General features: G+C 46.6%; 1 protein-coding gene across 2 annotated transcripts; it reads right to left on the bottom strand.

Annotated features, from left to right (window-relative positions):
• Positions 1-1,584: 1,584 nt before the first annotated feature.
• On the bottom strand, positions 1,585-18,215 carry C7H8orf33 (chromosome 7 C8orf33 homolog). 2 transcript variants are annotated; one of them, XM_034966973.3, is made up of 6 exons: positions 18,079-18,215; positions 17,679-17,990; positions 17,430-17,514; positions 17,133-17,279; positions 16,437-16,560; positions 1,585-3,237 (listed from the first exon to the last, which is right to left on the bottom strand). In XM_034966973.3, the coding sequence occupies exons 1-6, from the start codon at positions 18,082-18,084 to the stop codon at positions 3,159-3,161; spliced, it is 753 nt and encodes a 250-aa protein (XP_034822864.1). In that variant the 5' UTR covers positions 18,085-18,215; the 3' UTR covers positions 1,585-3,158. The 2 variants fall into 2 exon arrangements, with proteins under 2 accessions (XP_034822864.1, XP_003804435.1); XM_003804387.5 differs by lacking the exon at positions 1,585-3,237 and having other exon boundaries at positions 14,545-16,560.
• Between the last annotated feature and the right edge of the window lie 2,245 nt (positions 18,216-20,460).

Below are 20,460 nucleotides of genomic sequence, written 5' to 3'. Positions count from 1 at the left end.
AATGCCAAAAGAATAATTATAATAACCAAATAACTAAAATACATCTCAATTTCTCTGACAATTTAACTTAATGCAGGGTACAGCCAGAATCATGATGTTTACAAACATAGACATTTATGATCTCGAGACATTTAATTCTTAGCTCATTGAGAAAAACAGTAGTAGAACTGTTATTGCAGAAATAAAAGACAGAAAACAATGGAAGGGCTTGATCACAAGTCATATGTTCCAATTTTGGAAACCTCTAAAAATCCTGCCTGGTGATAGGTTTTTCTTATCTCACTATTGAAGAATATATGAGCAGGCAGGGCATGGTGGCTCAAACCTGTAATCCCAGCACTTTGGGAGGCCAGTGTTGGAGGATCGCTTGAGGCCAGGAGATCAAGACTAGCCTGGGCAACATAGCAAGACCCTGTCTCTACAATTTCTTTTTAAACCAGCCGACTGTGGCAGCATATGCCTGTAGTCCCAGCCACTAGGGAGGATGAGGTGGGAGAATGGCTTGACCTTAGGTGTTTGAATCTGGAGTGATCAGTGATTGTGCCACTGCACTCCAGCAAGAATGACAGAGCTAGATCCTGTGTACAAATATACACATATTGTATATATTGTCAATGACCAGTCACAGGTCTTACAATGCTGTTTATACAATATGGTAAAAATGATGTTGACAAAGAAATTATCACAATAACAATAGAAGCCCTGTGTGTTATTATTTAAGTTGTTCATAAATTTAATGTAATTGAGGTAGAGTAATAAAGATCTGTAGACAAATCATGTCATTTATTTTTTTAAGCTCAACATAATATAACTTTTTTTTTTGTTGAGACAGTCTCACTCTGTCGCCCAGGCTGGAATGCAGTGGCTAGATCTTGGCTCACTGCAACCTCCACCACCCTGGTTCAAGCGATTCCTCTGCCTCAGCCTCCCAAGTAACTGGGATTACATGTTCCTGCCACCGTGCCTAGCTAATTTTTGTATTTTTAGTAGAGACGGGGTTTCACCATTTTGACTAGGCTGGTCTTAAACTCCCGACCTCGTGATCCACCGGCTCGGCCTCCCAAAGTGCTGGGATAACAGATGTGAGCCACCGCGCCCAGCCAACATTTCTTTTTTAAAGTGTGCAAGCTCTTTGACCATCATGTCTCTGTGCATCACTGCGATAAGATAACCAGAAAGACTGTTTCCACCGTGGAGTTGGGAGGAGATAAAGACACATCCTTTGTGCTTTGGGCGCTCTTATCAGGATCAGGGAGGCCTCTGCCCTCTGATTTTATCTCTCTTAAATGTGCAAAGTACAGAGATTTTTATCATGAATAATTTTAAGAGAAATTAAAAATTCTATAATGTTCAAGGACATGCAGGTTTTCTATTGATCATGTTTCTTCTTGATATTTTTAGGCCCTGGCCAGCCGCAAATGAATAATCTCTATCATCATCATTGTGTTCCTTTGTGTTTTAACCTTTCCTGATTCCATTCTCTCTACCTTTTATTTTGAAGAAGAATAGACACCAGAAAACCCTGTCCCTACCAAATGCAAAAAAAAACCCTAAAATTATAAATATTCACATTTACAAGTCACATTTGTGAATATATATTTTAATTAGAAAATTACAATTTTAAACTTTCAGAGGAAGTGGTAGTAATATAAAACAGAGGACATTTTTATAATAAGGAACTCTTATATTTTGCAAATTATTATTCTCTCATCACCAAATAGTGCTACCTAAAGTAATATACAACCAATTTAATAAGTTTAGTTTTAAAAAACACAAAATTACAAAACAATTAATACAATATTTGAAATCATGATGCATATTGCCAGCCTCCCTTCAGGTAAAGTTCTGTTAACTCTACAAAAATTTTCTAAATGGCAGATGTTACATTTCCAGATAGCTTTGTGGTAACCAAAAAAGAATTGATTTATTAGCAATTTTTATATCACATTGAGACAAAATATTATTTGTGATAAATATTGTTATGTATTTAAAACATCTCATGTATTAAGAAATCATACTTTAGATGGGGCCAAGCTGGCCTCTTAGAAGCAGCTGTGGCCTGCGGCTCTCACGGAGAGCAGTGAAAACTGCGAGTGAATTCTGCACCTTCAGTTGAGGTATCCAGGTTCTTGCATTGGGACTGACTAGCCAGACAGCTCGACCCACGGGGAGTGAGGAAAAGCAAGTGGGGCGATGGCCCACCCAGGTGTGGCACGGAGCTAGGGGAGCCCCCACTCGCAGCCAAGGGAGGCGGTGAGTGATTGTGCGACTCTGCCCGGGAAACCATGCTTCTCCCACGGATCTTTGCAACCTGCAGATCGGGAGGTCCCCTGGTGAGCTCAGCCATGGCCTTGGGTCTGAAGCACAGAGCTGTGTGGAGTCTCGGCGGAATGCTCGCTGGCTCACTGGGGCATGCGTGAAAGCCCAGGAGTTTTGCATCCTCTGCCCCGAGAATTCCAGCAAAGCGGGAGATATATCCGTGCATTCCCCTAGGAAGGGGGCTGAATCCAGGGAGCCAAGTGACATCATTCTGAGGCCCCACTCCCACAGCACCTCACAAGTCCCATTGGCTTGGAATTCCAGCTGACCAGCGGCAGCAGGCTGGAGACAGCCGGAGATGGACCGAGTTCCCGGGGGAGGGCAGCCGCTCTATCTGTGGTTTGAGTTGGCCGCTCTAGCCTGCTGGCACCAGGGACCAGGAGGGGTCCCCCATAACACAGCACAGCTGCTGTGACTGATCGTGGCCAGGCTGCTTCAAGTGAGACCGAAATCCATCCCTCCTCACCGGACAGGGCCTCCCCATCGGAATTTTAGCAACTCCAGCCAGAGTTCTATGGACAGAACTCTGATTTCTCCCTGGCATGAAGTCCCCAGGGAGAGGGGTAGCTGCTGTCTTCCCAGTTCAGCCGACTAAGCCTTTCCAGCCTGCTGGCTCTGGAGAATCCTGGCAGTCACCACAGCACACCTGCTCTGCCAAAGGGCGGCCAGACTGCTTCTTTAAGCAGTCCCTTATCCTGTTCCTCCTGACTGGGCAAGACCTCCCAACAGGGGTCTCCAGACACCTACAGGAGCGTTCCAGCTGGCATCAAGTCGGTACCTCCTTGGACTGGTGCTCCCAGAGGAAGGAACAGGCTGCAATCTTTGCTGTTTCGCAGCCTTCACTCGTGATACCTCCAGGTGCAGGAGAGACTGAAGTGATGAGGGTCCAGAGTGGACCCCCAGAAAACCACAGCAGACCTAGGGAAGAGTGGTCTGACTGTTAAAAACAAACAGAAAGCAACAACATCAACAAAAAAGACCCCACAAAAACCCCATTCAAAGGTCAGCAATGTCAAAAATCAAAGGTAGATAAGCCCACAAAGATGAGAAAGCATCAACACAAAAACGCTGAAAACTCAAAAAGGCAGAATGCCTCTTCTCCTCTAAATGACAACAACACCTCCCCAGCAAGGGCACAGAACTGACCCCAGGCTGAGATGGCTGAATTGACAAAAGTAGGCTTTAGGAGGTGGGTAATAACAAACCACACTGAGCTAAAGGAGCACATTCTAACTTAATGCAAGGAAGCTAAAAATCATAAAAGAAAGTACAGAAGGTGATAACCAGAATATTCAGTTTAGAGAGGAACATAACTGACCTGATGGAGGTGAGAAACACAACACGAGAACTTCACAATGCAACCACAAGTATCACTAGCAGAATAGGCCAAGTGGAGGAAAGAATCTCAGAGCTTCAAAACCATCTGTCTAAGACAGGAAGAGAAGAATAGAGAAAAAAGAACAGAGAAGAATAGAGAAAAAAGACCAAAAAAGAATGAATAAAACCTTCAAGAAATATGGGATTATGTAAAAAGACTGAACCTAAGACTGATAAGGGTACCTTGACCCACCACGATCAAGATGGCTTCATCCCTGGGATACAAGGTTGGTTCAACACAGGCAAATCTATACATGTAATTCCTCACATAAACAGAATTAAACACAAAAACAACACGATTATCTCAACAGATGCAGAAAAGGCCTTCAATAAAATTCAACATCCCTTCATGTCAAAAACTCTCAATAAACTAGCTATTGAAGGATCACACCTCAAAATAATAAGAGCCATATATGACAAACCCACAGCCAATATCATACTGAATGAGCAAAACCTGGAAGCATTCCCCTTGAGAACTGGCACAAGACAAGGATGGCCTCTCTCACCACTCCTATTCAACATAGTACTGGAATTTCTGGCCAGGGCAATCAGGCAGGAGAAAGAAATAAAGGTATTTAAATAGGAAGAGAGGAAGTCAAATTATGGTTGTTTGCAGATGACATGATCCTGTATCTAGAAAACCCCATCATCTCAGCCCAAAAGCTTCTTAAGCTGATGAACCACGTCAACAGAATCTCAGGATACAAAATCAATGTGCAAAAATCGCTAGTATTCCTATACACCAACAACAGGCAAGTAGAGAGCCAAATCATGAATGAACTTCATTCACAATTACTACAAAGAGAATAAAATACATAGGAATACAGCTAACAAGCAAAGTGAAGAACCTCTTCAAGGAGGACTACAAACCACTGCCCAGAGAAATCAGATAGGACACAAACAAATGGAGAAGCATTCCATGCTCATGGATACGGAAGAATTAATTCATGAAAATGGCCATAGTGCCCAAAGTAATTTATAAAAGAATTCAATGCTATTCCCATTAAACTACCAATGACATTCTTCACAGAATTAGAAGAAACTATTTTACAATTCTCACGAACCAAAAAAGAGCCCAAATAGCCAAGACAATTCTAAGCAAAAAGAACAAAGCTGGAGGCATCACACTACCCAACTTCAAACTATACTATAAGGCTACAGTAACCAAAACAGCATGGTACTGGTACAAAAACAGATACATAGACCAATGAAACAGAATAGAGAACTCTGAAATAAGACCATACACATACAACCATCTGATCTTTGACAAACCTGACAAACACAAGCAATGGGGAAAGGATTCCTTATTTAATAAATCATGTTGGGAAAACTGGCTAGCCATATGCAGAAAACTGAAACTGGACATCTTCCTTACTCCTTATACAAAAAAACTCAAGATGGAATAAAGACTTAAACATAAGACCTAAAACCATAAAAACCCTGGAAGAAAACCTTGGCAATACCATTCAGGACATAGGCATGGCAAAGACTTTATGACTAAAACACCAAAAGCAAAGGGAACAAAAGCCAAAATTGACAAATGGGATCTAATTAAACTAAAGAGCTTCTGGACAGCAAAATAAACTCATCAGAGTGAACAGACAACCTACAGACTGGGAGAAAATTTTTGCAATCTGTCTGACAAAGGGCTAATATCCAGAATCTACAAAGAACTTAAACAAATTTACAAGAAAAAAACAACCCCATCAAGGCCGGGCGCGGTGGCTCACGCCTGTAATCCCAGCACTTTGGGAGGCCGAGGCGGGCGGATCACGAGGTCAGGAGATCGAGACCATCCTGGCTAACACGGTGAAACCCCGTCTCTACTAAAAATACAAAAAATTAGCCGGGCGTGGTAGCGGGTGCCTGTAGTCCCAGCTACTCGGGAGGCTGAGGCAGGAGAATGGCGTGAACCCGGGAGGCGGAGCTTGCAGTGAGCCGAAATCGCGCCACTGCACTCCAGCCTGGGCGACAGAGCAAGACTCCGTCTCAAAAAAAAAAAAAAAAAAAAAAAAAAAACAACCCCATCAAAAAGTGGGCAAAGGAAAAGAACAGACACTTCTCAAAAGAAGACATTTATGTGGCCAAAAAACATATGAAAAAAAGCTCATCACCACTGGTCATTAGATAAATGCAAATCAAAACCACAATGAGATACCATCTCACACCAGTTAGAATGGCCATTATTAAAAAGTCAGGAAACAACAGATACTGATGAGGCTGTGGAGAAATAGGAATGCTTTTACACTGTTGGTAGGAGTGTAAATTAGTTCAGTCATTATGGAAGACAGTGACAATTCCTCAAGGTTCAGCAATCCCATTATGGGGTATATACCCAAAGCATTATAAATTATTATACTATAAAGACACATGCACTGTATGTTTATTTCAGCACTGTTCACAATAGCAAAGACTTGGAACCAACCCAAATTCCCATCAATGATTAACTGGATAAAGAAAATGTGGCACATATACACCATGGAATACCACGCATTTATGTCCTTTCCAGGGACATGGATGAAGCTGGAAACCATCATTCTCAGCAAACTAATGCAAGAAAAGAAAACCAGGCCAGGAGCAGTGGCTCACACCTGTAGTCTCAGAACTTTGGGAGGCCGAGGTGGGCAGATCACCTGAGGTGGGGAGTTTGAGACCAGCCTGACCAACATGGAGAAACCCCGTCTTTACTAAAAATACACACAATTAGCCAGGCATGTTGGCACATGCCTGTAATCCTAGCTACTTGGGAGGCTGAGGCAGGAGAGTCGCTTGAACCCGGGAGGCAGAGGTTGCGGTAACCCAAGATCATGCCGTTGCACTCCAAACTGGGCAACAAGAGTGAAATTTTGTCTCAAAAAAAAAAAAAGAAAGAAAAAGAAGAAAAGAAAACCAAACACTGCATGTTCTCACTCATAAGTGGGAGTTGAGCAATGAGAACACATGGACACAGGGAGGGGAACATCACACACTGGGGCCTGTCGGGGGGTGGGAGGCTGGGGGAGGAATAGCATTAGGAGAAATACCTAATGTAGATGACGGGTTGATGGGTGCAGCAAACCACCATGGCACGTGTATACCTATGTAACAAAGCTGCATGCTCTGCCCATGTATCCCAGAACTTAAAGTACAACAAAGAAAACTTCACATGAATGCATAAAGTCTAGAACAGCTAATATATTATAATGAAATGTCAACTATAATCCCGGCTCAAAGAGAACACCATGAAACCGTCTGAAACCTGGGAGGCAAGACCAAGCCCAGACAATCATTGCAGAGTGACCCTGAAGAAGACAACAAGCCCTGCTCCAGTCACACCCGGAAGCTGACTGGTCCACCCACAGCCGAAGCATGAGGAAGCTCATCGTGGGATTCATTTTTCTTAAATTTTGGACTTACACAGTAAGGGCTTCAATTGACCTTACTCAAACTGGGGACTGTTCCCAGAGTATTCATCAGGTCACCGAGGTAGGACAGCAAATTAAAACAAACTTTCTGTTCTATAGTTATTATGAATGTATGGGAACATTAAAAGAAACTTGTTTGTATAATGCCACTCACTACAAGGTATGTAGCCCAGGAAATGACCAACCCGATGTGTGTTATAACCCATCTGAGCCCCCTGCAACCACAGTTTTTGAAATAAGATTAAGAACTGGCCTTTTCCTAGGTGACACAAGTAAAATAATAACTAGAACAGTAGAAAAAGGAATCCCCAAACAAATAACTTTAAGATTTGATGCTTGTGCAGCCATTAATAGTAACAAGCTAGGAACAGGATGTGGTTCTCTTAACTGGGAAAGGAGCTACAGAGTAGAAAATAAATATGTTTGTCATGAGTCAGGGGTTTGTGAAAATTGTGACTTTTGGCCATGTGTTATTTGGGCTACTTGGAAAAAGAACAAAAAGGACCCTGTTCATCTTCAGAAGGGGGAAGCCAACCCCTCCCTGTGCTGCCAGTCACTGTAACCCACTAGAACTAATAATTACCAATCCCCTAGCTCCTCCTTGGAAAAAGGGAGAACGTGTAACCCTGGGGATCGATGGGACAGGGTTAAACCCCCAAGTTGCCATTTTAGTTAGAGGGGAAGTCCACAAGCGCTCTCCCAAACCAGTGTTTCAAACCTTTTATGAGGAGCTGAATCTGCCAGCACCAGAACTTCCGAAAAAGACAAAAAAATTGTTTCTCCAATTAGCAGGAAATGTAGCTCATTCACTTAATGTTACATCTTATGTATGCGGGGGAACCACTATCGGAGACCGATGGCCTTGGGAAGCCTGAGAGTTGGTGCCTACTGATCCAGCTCCTAATATAATTCCAGTTCAGAAGGCCCAAGTTAGCAACTTCTGGGTCCTAAAAACCTCAGTTATTGGACAATACTGTATAGCTAGAGAAGGGAAAGACTTTATCATCCCTGTAGGAAAGCTTAATTGTATAGGACAGAAGTTGTACAACAGCACAACAAAGACAATTACTTGGTGGGGCCTAAACCACACTGAAAAGAACCCATTTAGTAAATTTTCTAAATTAAAAACTGCCTGGGCTCATCCAGAATCTCATCAGGACTGGGCAGCTCCCGCTGGCCTATACTGGAAATGTGGGCACAGAGCCTACATTCAGTTACCTAATAAGTGGGCAGGCAGTTGTGTTACTGGCACTATTAAGCTGTCCCCATAAAAACGGGTGAGCTCCTAAGTTTCCCTGTCTATGCCTCCTGAGAAAAGAGAGGCATAGTTATAGGAAAGATAATGAGTGGCCCCCTGAAAGGATCATACAGTATTATGGGCCTGCCACACGGGCACAAGACGGCTCATAGGGATACTGAACCCCCATCTACATGCTCAATCGTATCATATAGTTGCAGGCCGTCTTAGAAATAATTACTAATTAAACTGGCAGAGCTTTGATTGTTTTAGCTTGGCAGGAAACCCAAATGAGAAATGTTATCTATCAGAATAGACTGGCCTTGGACTACTTGCTGGCAGCTGAAGGAGGAGTTTGTAGAAAATTTAACTTAACCAATTGCTGCCTACAAATAGATGATCAAGGACAGGTGGTTGAAAACATAGTCAGGGACATGACAAAGTTGGCAGATGTGCCTGTACAGGTTTGGCACGAGTTTGATCCTGAGTCTTTATTTGGAAAATGGTTTCCAGCTATAGGAGGATTTAAAACCCTCATTGTAGGTGTATTGCTAGTAATAGGAACTTGCTTACTGCTCCCCTATGTATTACTCTTGCTTTTTCAAATGATAAAAAGTTTGGATGCTACTTTGGTTCATCAAAAAACTTCAGCACATGTGTATTATATAAATCACTATCGCTCTATCTCACAAAGAGACTCAGAAAGTGAAGATGAGAGTGAGAACTCCCACTAAGAAGTGAAAATTCTCAAAGGGGGGAAATACAGAATGAGACCACCACTTCTCCTGTTGTCCTTCCCAGCTTCTCCCCAATCTCCCCTTTTCCCTAGTTTATAAGGCAGGAGAAAAGGGAGAAAGCAAAAAGTTGGAAAGACACAGAAGATAAATAGCTAGACGACCTTGGCGCCACCACCTGGCCATGGTGGTTAAAATAATAATAATGTTAACCCCTGACCAAAACTACCGGTGTTATCTGTAAATTCCAGACATTGTATGAGAAAGCACTGTAAAACTTTTTGTTCTGTTAGCTGATGTATGTAGCCCCCAGTCACGTTCCTCGCGCTTACTTGATCTATTATGACCCTTTCACGTGGACCCCTTAGAGTTGTAAACCCTTAAAAGGGCTAGGAATTTCTTTTTTGGGGAGCTCGGCTCTTAAGACATGAGTCTGCTGATGCTCCTGGCTGAATAAAAACCCTCTTCCTTCTTTAATCCGGTGTCTGACGAGTTTTGTCTGCGACTCGTCCTACTACAGGGTGACAGTAAGTGATGCCAAACCCATGAAAAACAGATGGACCTAGAGTTGGTAAATTTATCAAACGTAATGAAGAAAGTAAATGAAACTTTTTTCTTTTCTTTTCTTTTTTGAGACGGAGTTTCACTCGTCACCCAGGCTGCAGTGCAATGGCGTGATCTCAGCTCACTGCAACCTCTGCCTACCGGGTTCAAGCCATTCTCCTGCCTCAGCCTCCCGAGTAGCTGGGATTACAGGCGTGCGCCACTACGCCTGGCTAAATATCGTATTTTTAGTAGAGACGGCGTTTCACCATGTTGGCCAGGCTGGTCTCAAACTTCTGGAAGTGATCTACCTGCCTAGGCCTCCCAAAGTGCTGGGATTACAGGTGTGAGCCATGGTGCCCTGCCTAAAAGTAGATGAAACCTTTTAAGATGTTGAAGAAAAATATGCAAGCTGCAAAATTATCTTGTAAAGCAACCAAGAAGAATACTTTAAAATCCTCTGTGAGGAAGCAGCTCTGCTCTAAGAATGCTTAAAGAAGAAAATCTAAGGTTGCCAAAAATCCACTTGTTAACTTGAGGTCATAGGATTTAAATAACATTTTAGAGAGCCAGATATCTCTGCACACATTACAAAATAATATTGGTAAGTATGAACAAGCTTCCAAGAGAAATGGAACCTGATGATAACCATGCTAAGTACAGAGAAGCCCTTAGTTGAGTTCTGCCAGGTTAAGGAAGGGTTTGAAATTAGAGGTGATGGAGGGATTATAGCAGAAGGCAAACAATGATGTTAGTGACAAACAGCTCTGCAAGCCGAATCTGAATCTATGACCCCAAACCCTAACTTCACCTAATTTCTAACCCTTAGACCATCATCCCTAACACCTAATCTCTAACACTAACCACATCACTGATCCAAAACTAACTCTAACCCAATCCTCTCACTCTAAAACCTCACCTTCACCCTCTAACCCTTACTCTACCCCTAAGACTCACCCTAAACCCGCCATCACTCTCTAATCCTCTCCATCACCCTCACCCTAACCCAACCCCAACCTGATCCTCAAGTCAAACTGGGACACTTAGGCTGGACAGACCAAGAATGGCTGGTTTTAACAGGGCCCAATAGGGAATCCCTGGAGGAAGAACCATGGATACCCTAGCAAAGGAAAAAGGGGAAGATCTGCCCTAGCATCTCCTTTACTCAAGCACTCCAAACTCATAGAAAAAGATTTGAGGAGCAAAGAGCCAACCACCAATGGGGGATGCCGGAAGGGCAGCAAGGTGATAAGATCCAAAAGATAAGGACAGTCCTAGTCCAATCATCCCAAGTTCCTAGTGGACAGTTAATTTATTGGCTCATTCTAATATGGAAGACCGAACATCAGACCCATGAGGCATCTCACAAGAGACAGGAGTATTAGAAGACTTAGTAAAAGCGTGTTTAGGTGAAATGTAAATGCAACAGTGTTTTCATGGGCACATAACAAGACAGGGCTGGGTAGTGGGGGAAAGACCTGGTCTGAACTGTGAAGTGAACCAGGCTTCTGTTTCCTTGAGATGCAGAGTTCCAAAACCCCTTACTTGAAGCTCTGCATCTGGGTTGTAAATCAAGGAATCTTTTTGAGATCAGACATTTCCTTCCTACTGATGATTTCTAACAGCAAAGTGGCTGTCCATGATTTTAATAAACAAGGATTCTCAGTGGGAAAACAGACACTCAATGGGGTCATTATGACACTTTAAATCTGCAGTGACCATGGAGGAAATCTGTTTCCTAAATCTGTTACCTCGGCCTGATGAATGATAGGGCAGAGCTTTCTCACACAAAGCTGATGTTTACTTTCCTGGAAGCCAGTTATGCTAAGATCTGGAGGAAGAATAATCCAGGCAAAAGGAAGAGCAAGGTTGAAGACCTTGAATTAAGTCCAGTTACCCCAGGAGCAGAGGGAGACAACATCAGAGAGGCCGTCAGGAGCATAAACATGTGCAGGCCTAGGCAGGGCCTTGTACGTCAGCCTTCATATCATATCCTAAGTACAGTGAAGTCACTGAATCAGAAGACAGTGATCCAACATACATGAAGGGGCAGTCTGGCTAACACAGTAGGCAGGGTAAGAACAGTCATTAAGTAGAATGAGCAGCAGTGAGGATAAAGAAAATGTGAAATACTTGAGATTTATTTTGAAGACAGATCTGATATGCCAGTTGAAGTATTAAAAGTATATAAGTAATCCCAGCACTTTGGGAGGCCAGAGTGGGTGGATAACCTGAGGCCAGGAGTTCAAGACCAGCCTGACCAACATGGAGAAACCCCATCTCTACTAAAAATACAAAATTAGCCGGGCATTGTGGTGCACACCTGTAATCCCAGCTACTCGGGAGGCTGAGGCAGGAGAATCGCTTGATCCCAGGAGGCAGAGGTTGCAGTGAGCCAAGATCACGACATTACACTCCAGCCTGGGCAAGAAGAGTAAAGCTCCTCAAAAAAAAAAAAAAGAAAAAAAAGTATGCAGTGCTGGAGAGACAGCAATTGAGGATGACCGAGACTGATTAGGAGGAAAGGAACCAGGACTCAAGGGAGCCTGTGACTCTAACCGAGTCTGATTAGGAGGAAAGCGACCAGGCTTCAAGGTAGCCTGTGAGTCTAGCCAAGTCTGATTAGGAGGAAAAGAAACTGGCTTCAAGGGAGCCTGTGACTCTAGACGAGTCTGATTAGGAGGAAAGGAGCCAGGCCTCAAGGAAGCCTGTGACGCTACCCGAGACTGAGTAGTAGGAAAGGAACCAGGTCTCAAGGGAGCCTGTGACTCTAACCGAGACTGATTAGGAGGAAAGGAACCAGGACTCAAGGGGGCCTGTGAATCTAACTGAGTCTGAGTAGTAGGAAAGGAACAGTGCCTCAAGGGAGCCTGTGACTCTAACAGAGTCTCATTAGGAGGAAAGGAACCAGGCCTCAAGAGAGCCTATGACTCTACCCGAGTCTGATTATGAAGAAAGGAACCAGGCCTCAAGGGAGCATGTGACTCTGAGTCTGAGTAGTAGGAAAGGCACCAGGCCTCAAGGGACCCTGTGACTCGAACTGAGTCTGATTAGGAGGAAAGCAACCAGGCTTCAAGGTAGCCTGTGACTCTAGCTGACTCTGATTAGGAGGAAAAGAACCTGGCTTCAAGGGAGCCTCTGACTCTAGCCAAGTCTGATTAGGAGGAAAGGACCCAGGCCTCAAGAGAGCCTGTTACTCTAACTGAGTCTGATTAGGAGGAAATGAACGAGGCATCAAGGGAGCCTGTGACTCTAACTGGGTCTGATTAGGAGGAAAGGAACCAGGCCTCAAGGGAGCCTGTGACTCTAGCTGAGTCTGAGTAGTAGGAAAGGCACCAGGCCTCAAGGGACCCTGTGACTCTAACCGTGTCTGATTAGGAGGAAAGCAACCAGGCTTCAAGGCAGCCTGTGACTCTAGCCGACTCTGACTAGGAGGAAACGAACGAGGCATCAAGGGAGCCTGTGACTCTAACCGGGTCTGATTAGGAGGAAAGGAACCAGGCCTCAAGGGAGCCTGTGACTCTAACTGAGTCTGAGTAGGGGGAAAGGAACCAGGCCTCAAGAGAGCCTGTGACTCTACCCACATCTGATTAGGAGGAAAAGAACCTCGCTTCAAGGGAGCCTGTGATTCTAGCCGAGTCTGATTAGGAGGAAAGGAACGAGGCTTCAAGGCAGCCTGTGACTCTTGCCGAGTCTGAGCAGGAGGAAAAGAACCTGGATTTCAGGGAGCCTGTGACTCTAGCCGAGTCTGATTAGGAGGAAAGGAACCAGGCCTCAAGGGAGCCTGTTACTCTAACCGAGTCTGAGTAGGAGGAAAGGAACCAGGCCTCAAGGGAGCCTATGACTCTAAGCGAGTCGATTAGGAGTAAAGGAACCAGGCCTCAAGGGAGTCTGTGATTCTACCGGAGTCTGATTAGGGTGGAAAGGACCAGGCATGAGAAAACCAGGCTGTGGAGAGATATCGTTGCGGGCCTCATTACCAGGCTGCGAATTGAAAGCCTCCTCTCTGGGCTGTTCAGGTATCAGAGCCTCTGTACCGGGCTGCATGGAAACAATTTATAGCCTCGTTTTCAGGCTGCCTGATCTCATTCTCTGTCTGCAGGGTGGCAGCGTTGACAGGGTGAGGAGAAGCAGGGGGGTGCGGCCACAATGGTTGTTGGTATGTTTCAGCTGAGTTTTGCTGGTTGGGGGAAATAAGTTCATTCGGGTCAGTTAAAAGATCATCATAAAGCGACAACGGGGGTGCGGTAGCCTCTTGCATACGTGGTGGCGGCACAGGCATGTCAGAGTGGAATTCCGCCTGTGAAATTATGGTCTCAATTTGTGCAGTATCCTCAGTGGAAAGAGAAGTGAGAAATTCCTCGCCCTCCTCAGGGAGAGGAAAGAGGGATCAGTCTCCATGCTGTCCTCCTGAGTCTGTAAGGAGTCTAGGACAGAGCGAACCGAAGCCCAGATTGGCCAAATGGTGGGTGGAATAAAATGTCCCCCTTTATGAGCAATTTTGAATTGTTGGCCGATCTCATCCCAATCTTTAAGTTCTAAAGTTCCCTCAGTCGGAAACCAAGGGCAAAGAAGATTTACAACCACAAATAGTTCAATTAACTTTTCAGTAGAAACTTAAACCCCTCCTTCTTTAAGAAGAGTTTTTATACAATTTAAATAAGCCGAGTACTTAGTACTGGCTTGTACCATGGTGTCCCCAGAATACTCTGAGTGCTCACGCTTACCACCAAGCTTACTAACAGCAATCCTCAGGAATCGCTTATCAAAATCCTCCGCTGAATCCCGCACTCAGGGTGAAACCTCACACAGCGAGGGAGAGCCCCACATCAGAGCGCCAGATGTAGGGTCCAGCCCCACAGGGTCAGTGGGTTTTCTCCCCATGTGCAGAGATGAGAGATTGTAGAAATAAAGACACAAGACAAAGAGATAAAAGAAAAGACACCTGGGCCTGGGGGACCACTACCACCAAGACGCAGAGACCAGTAGTGGCCCCAAATGCCAGGCTGCACTGATATTTATTGGACATAAGACAAAGGGGCAGGGTAAGGAATGTGAACCATCTCCAATAATAGGTAAGGTCACATGGGTCATGTGTCCACTGGACAGGGGGCCCTTCCCTGCCTGGCAGCAGAGGCAGAGAGAGAGAGGAGAGAGAGAGACAGCTTATGCCATTATTTCTGCATATCAGACTTTTAGTACTTTCACTAATTTGCTCCTGCTATCTAAAAGGCAGAGCCAGGTATACAGGATGGAACATGAAAGCGGACTAGGAGCGTGACCACTGAAGCACAGCATCACAGGGAGACAGGCCTCCGGATAACTGCCGGCGGGCCTGACTGATGTCAGGCCCTCCACAAGAGGTGGAGGAGTAGTCTTCTCTAAACTCCCCCGGGGAAAGGGAGGCTCCTTTTCCCAGTCTGCTAAGTAGCTGGTGTTTTTCCTTGACACTGATGCTACTGCTAGACCATGGTCCACTTTGCAACAGGCGTCTTCCCAGACACTGGTGTTACCGCTAGACCAAGAAGCCCTCTGGTGGCCCTGTCCGGGCATAAGAGAAGGCTCACACTCTTGTCTTCAGGCCACTTCTCACTATGTCCCCTCAGCTCCTATCTCTGTATGGCCTGGTTTTTCCTAGGTTATGATTGTAAAGTGAGGATTATAATAATATTGGAATAAAGAGTAATTGCTATAAACTAATGATTAATGATACTCACATATAATCATGTCTATGATCTAGATCTAGTATAACTCTTCTTATTTTATATATTTCATTATACTGGAATAGCTCGTGCCCTCAGTCTCTTTCCTCGGCACCTGGGTGGCTTGCCACCCACATAGGCAGTCATGCCATTCACTGAAAAGCAGAAGCCAAAGGGAAACCGGAGCCTAATCAAGTGTTTTAAACACATCAGGTTTGAAATGCCTATGAAGCACCCAAGTGGAAATGCTGAGTAGGCAGCTGGGCTCCAGGTATCAATCTAGTCTGGGAACTGAGTTTGGAAGACACCAGCAAACATCAAGCCACCAATGAGGATTAGGTCACCTGGGAATTCCCAATTCCTTGGAACAGAGGGCCTGAGACTGAATGGCCAACATTTAGACAAGAAGTCTGCCAAGGCTCAATCCAGGTCTCAGGCCAGAACTGTTAGCGCAAGAAGCTCCTTGCTCCTAAGAACAGAGCCTGGCCTGGTAGGTGCCATGCTGGTTCCCTGAGGATGATACCTGCTCAGGAATGAAGGCAACATGCACAAAGGTACCAGGTGAGGGACTGGACCCAGGGATACCACACCCCTGCATCTTCTGTACTTCCTCTAACATAGGTGGTCAGCATACTCTTTCACTCCTTATCCAATTTTATCAAAAATAGAGATTAGGGCAATGTGACATAACAGCATTAAGCACTAAACCATTTGACAGGGATTCCTTTCAAAAGTGAAAACCAGTGTACGATTATACAGCTTCTCCACTAATCTTTGTTACCAACAGCCACTTAATCTAATCCTAAAGACTGAGTACAATATTCCTTCTACAATACTTTGAACACTCACTTCAATTTATTGCATATTTTCTAAATGCACCTCTCTCTCTCTTCTGAAAGAGAGAACATTTCATCAGAAAACGAACGGGGTCTTTTGCCTATCTGATGGTCTCACACCTTCACAACAGCTACAAATCCTTGGACCAGCCAGGGACAGACCAACTCCAGGGTTCTCTGACAACAGAAGTCCTGGAAATGCTCTGCACTCAAAACAAACCCCTACACCACCCCAAGGGAGGGGGATTGTTTCAGGTTGGGGGAGACGCTAAAAGAAATTGAACCTAAACTCTTCATCAGGCATGTCCAGAGTGGCTTTGGCTCTCCATATAGGGCGAGGCCTGCAGACCCTTTGGCTCTTCTTTCTGGTGGCTCCATCTACAGGTTGCACCTGGGCTGAATAAGCAGCTGTCAGGGGGAGAGAAGCAGCGTATGTCAGAACTGAATAATAACAGCTAACATTACCTGTACAGTTATGTTTGCCCATACAATTCTAACCACTTTGCATAAATTAACTGATTAATTCCTCAAATTTGTAAGGCTGATATTACTATCATCCCCCACTTAGAGAGGTTCAGTAGTTTGCAAAGGGTGTTAGTACTACTATGTGGTAGATCCAGGATTTGAACCTAGCTGATCTGGCCCCAGGAATTGCACTCAAACTGTTATGGGATATGGCTTCATTGCTAGTAGAGAAAGCCAAGACACAAAGACATGAGGCAGCTTTCCCCAACCCAGGAGCAGGACCAACATAGGACCATGCTCTTTCCCACTCCTCCCAGGACCTCCCCGCTGCTTCCCAGGTTCAGTCCTAGGAAGAGGAAAGAAAGGTCCACGCTGTTTCCCTGCTCCCTCAGGCTTCCCTGAGCCCATCTCCTTCCCCCACCAGGCTTATTGCTCTGGGCCTTCTTCCTTTCACCCCCTAGACACTTCCTCCTTAAGCTAGGCCTTCCTGAATCAACCAGTGGCTAGCTCCTCACCAGCTCTGACAGCCCGCAGGGCCTCAAGCCGTTCGGCTTCCATCTGAGCCCTGTAGTCTCCAAACAAAGAGTGCATCAGCTGCCTCTTCCGGGGCAGGGGCGTTCTTTTGCTGCGCAGGGTTCGGATTGCTCCAATAGCCTGCTCTTCTGCGAATAAAAATAAAGGACTAGTGAACACCTCTATTACTTACCTCCTACCACCCCGCCGCAAAGGCAACAACTCCATACTCTGCCAGCACCTGCAGGCCAGGCAGTGCCACTGTTCACATCCCCCAGCTCTATAGAAGGGTCCCTTACTCTGTTTCGGGGTGGGTTTCTGCCTCTTGAGGCCCAGCTCCAGTTGCTCCACACACCAAGCCAATTCCTGGGCCAACTGTTGTGCCTGTGATGGATTTGGGGAAGTGGCTGTGAGAGGGCACTGGAAAACCATAGCCGCCGGCCCCATCCCATCCCCCTCCCCGCCTTAACTCCGCGGACCCCAGATCACACGTGCCCGTGGATTCGCACCCGTGGATTCCACCCTTCCCGACTGAAGCCCGCCCTTGCCTGGGCCTCAGCGCTTAGGGGAGCTTCTTCTGGGGCGAGTTTCTCTGAGGCCTTCTCGCCTCCATTTGCCACAGAGGGCCTGTTCCGGGTTTTCTTCTTATTCTTTTGTTTTTTCGACGCTGTGCCGCCTTCATCGCCTAACGGGTGCGCTCTGGAGTCAGCGTTACTGCACGTAGGTTGCCCTGGGCAGAGACAGACAGTGGAAGGATTCCGGACGCTGGAAACTGGGCCGGGAAGCCGGGGTCTGCGGGACGCGCAGGGAGTACCCGGGCCTGGGGCCGCCGCTGCCTCCCCAGCAAGATGTCCCGGGGCCTGGAGAAAGGGGGGTAGCACGAGGGTCACCGAGAGCCGCCAACAATGCAAGGCCCAGCCACCCGCGCGTCTTCTCCACACCGCTCACCGCCATGCGCCGCAGTCGCCACCGGAACTATGCGGGGCGCAGAGTCCGACGCCGAATTCCGTCCTTCAAGAACGCGCCTGCGACTCTAGGTTCCGCGGGACGCGGGCGGGGCGAGGGCGCGGACGGAACGACGGCGGGGCGCGGGGCGGGGCGCGGGCGGGGCGGGGCGGGGCGGGGCGCGGGCGGGGCGGGGCGGGGCGGGGCGCGGGCGGGGCGGGGCTGGGGTGGGATGAAGCTGGGGCGAGGCGAAGCTGGGACGGGCCTGGGAGGAAGCTGAGATGGGGCTGGGGCGGGGCCTGGGGGTTCGGGGAAGAGGCTGAAGAGGGGTCTCGGAAGAACCCTTGTGAGCGAGTGATCGCGGGCACTGACTACGTGCCCGGCACCTTTCCGGATAAAAGTTCAAAGCTCTCCACAAGGGTGTGTCTTCTCAAGGCTCACCTTTTGGTGGGGAGGGAAAAGCAAGTAAACAGCACATGAGCAGCTATGGCGCAAGAGGGTGGTCGGCAAAGACCCCTGAGAAATGGGGAAGAGCGAGGGTCAGGGCGCGGTCGTTTGAGAGGCCGGCGTCTCGGGACGTGGAGGCTCGGGTGAGGTCTGAGAGTTGGGAAGGCCCCCGTCATGGGCTTACTTCCGTTCTAACGCAGTGGGAAGTCGCTGCAAGATGTAAATCTGAAGAGTGGCATAATCGTAGACGTATGTTCTGCAGATCTCTCTGCTCTTGTGTAACGAGTGGGGCACATGGGGTGGAGGGACGTGGAGGGGTTTCAGAAGCAGACGCGGGAAGAGCCTTGGACAGGATATGGACGTGAGGGAGGGTGGCGGTATGGGGGAGAGGGAGAGCCCCATCCCACCACCTCTCTTCCCCTGGATGCTTCCCTCCCACTATACCTTGCTAGAGACCTGGGGTCACACACAACACTCGACCCCCGCCGATGGAGGCATGACAACCGAGAGGAATTGCGCAGGGGTTGAGGTGAGGCTGAGTAAGGCTTCAGGAGGGCAACGGGCGGTGGGTTGTGTTGCTTGAGAAGGTAAGAGTCCGAGATGTCTGATGATTCCTTTCGGGGACACAGGAGTGGAAAGCGGTGTTTCCTGAGACGGTCGGTTGGGAAGTGTTAGCTGCCTGGTCTGCAAGGTCTCGAAGGGTTAAAGTTTGGTCATCACTGATAGTTATTTACTGCAGTGTGATAGATTACTCCCAAAATCCGGCGGATTGGCCGGGCGCGGTGGCTCACGCCTGTAATCCCAACACTTTGGGAGGCCGATGCGGGCGGATCACGAGGTCAGGAGTTTGAGACCATCCTGGCTAACATAGTGAAACCCCGTCTCTACTAAAAAATACCAAAAAATTAGCCGGGCATAGTGGCGGGCACTTGTAGTCCCAGCTACTCGGGAGGCTGAGGCAGGAGAATGGCATGAACCCGGGAGGTGGAGCTTGCAGTGAGCCAAGATCGCACCCCTGCACTCCAGCCTGGGTGACAGAGCGAGACTCCATCTAAAAAAAAAAAAAAAAAAAAACGCAGAATTTAAACGGGACACGCAGTAAAGGAGATGCGGCATACAGTAATTTATTACAAAGGAGAAAGAATATTTGGAAAGTTAAGTGCACAATAGACAGTACACCCTGAGAGAGAGAGAGAGGATTCAGGGCCAGCTGCTCATAAGGTTGGGGCAGCAAAGACGCATGAGGGAGACTCCCTTTATGGGGGTCTTACATGATTATTCATAAGGAATTGGGAAGAGGTGCTACTAGTGAGCATGTTCTGGATGGTCGTCTGAGTGCACATGTGCGGTAGCTGTATGTTCTTACATGCTTGTTCATACAATGCTTGTTGTCATACAATGCTTGTTCTACATGCTTGTATATGATTGTTCGTACATGTCACATGTCTTATTAGCATCTTAAACCTCCAACCAGGGCTCTGTTTTTTACTATTATAATGAGCGAAAGGTCAGTCTGAGGACAGGTAAAATCAAAATGTACATGCTCTTTGCAGGGGAAATTCCCCATTGAAGATAGTTTTGCTTGAAAGAGCTTAACCACAATGTGAAGGCAGAGGCTTATTGTGCTGATTGCATGGTCACAACAGTTGCTGCATCCCGAGGACATGGTTACTTCCTTGACTACCTATCCTGCCTCACTTTCAATGCTCTGATTTTATCCATTACCTTCCTGACTCATATGCTATTTTTGTCTTGACTTCATTTCTATCTTTGTTTTTAAATCCGCCATATTAGACTTAATTCTATTTACAGTCAGTGTTTTCAAATATACAACTTTTGTTTTTCTTAGAGTCCATGTCTCACTCTGTCACCTAGGTTGTCCTGGGCTCAACTGATCCTCCCTCCTGCCTCAGCCTCCCAAGTAGCTGGGACCACAGG

The sequence above is a fragment of the Pan paniscus genome, chromosome 7 (assembly GCF_029289425.2).
Source record: "Pan paniscus chromosome 7, NHGRI_mPanPan1-v2.0_pri, whole genome shotgun sequence".
Lineage (NCBI taxonomy): Eukaryota > Metazoa > Chordata > Mammalia > Primates > Hominidae > Pan > Pan paniscus.
This window is presented reverse-complemented; position numbering and strand designations above follow the sequence as displayed.

Bases quoted from the DNA above. Each gene is read 5' to 3' on its own strand.
- C7H8orf33 (XM_034966973.3), bottom strand. The intron at 16,561-17,132 runs GTGAGGAGCTAG...TCCCCCTGACAG, and splicing joins CCTGCGGGCTGTCAGAGCTG to CTGCTTATTCAGCCCAGGTG. The intron at 3,238-16,436 runs GTTCAATTTCTT...ACTCTTCCCTAG, and splicing joins ATGCCTGATGAAGAGTTTAG to GTCTGCTGTGGTTTTCTGGG.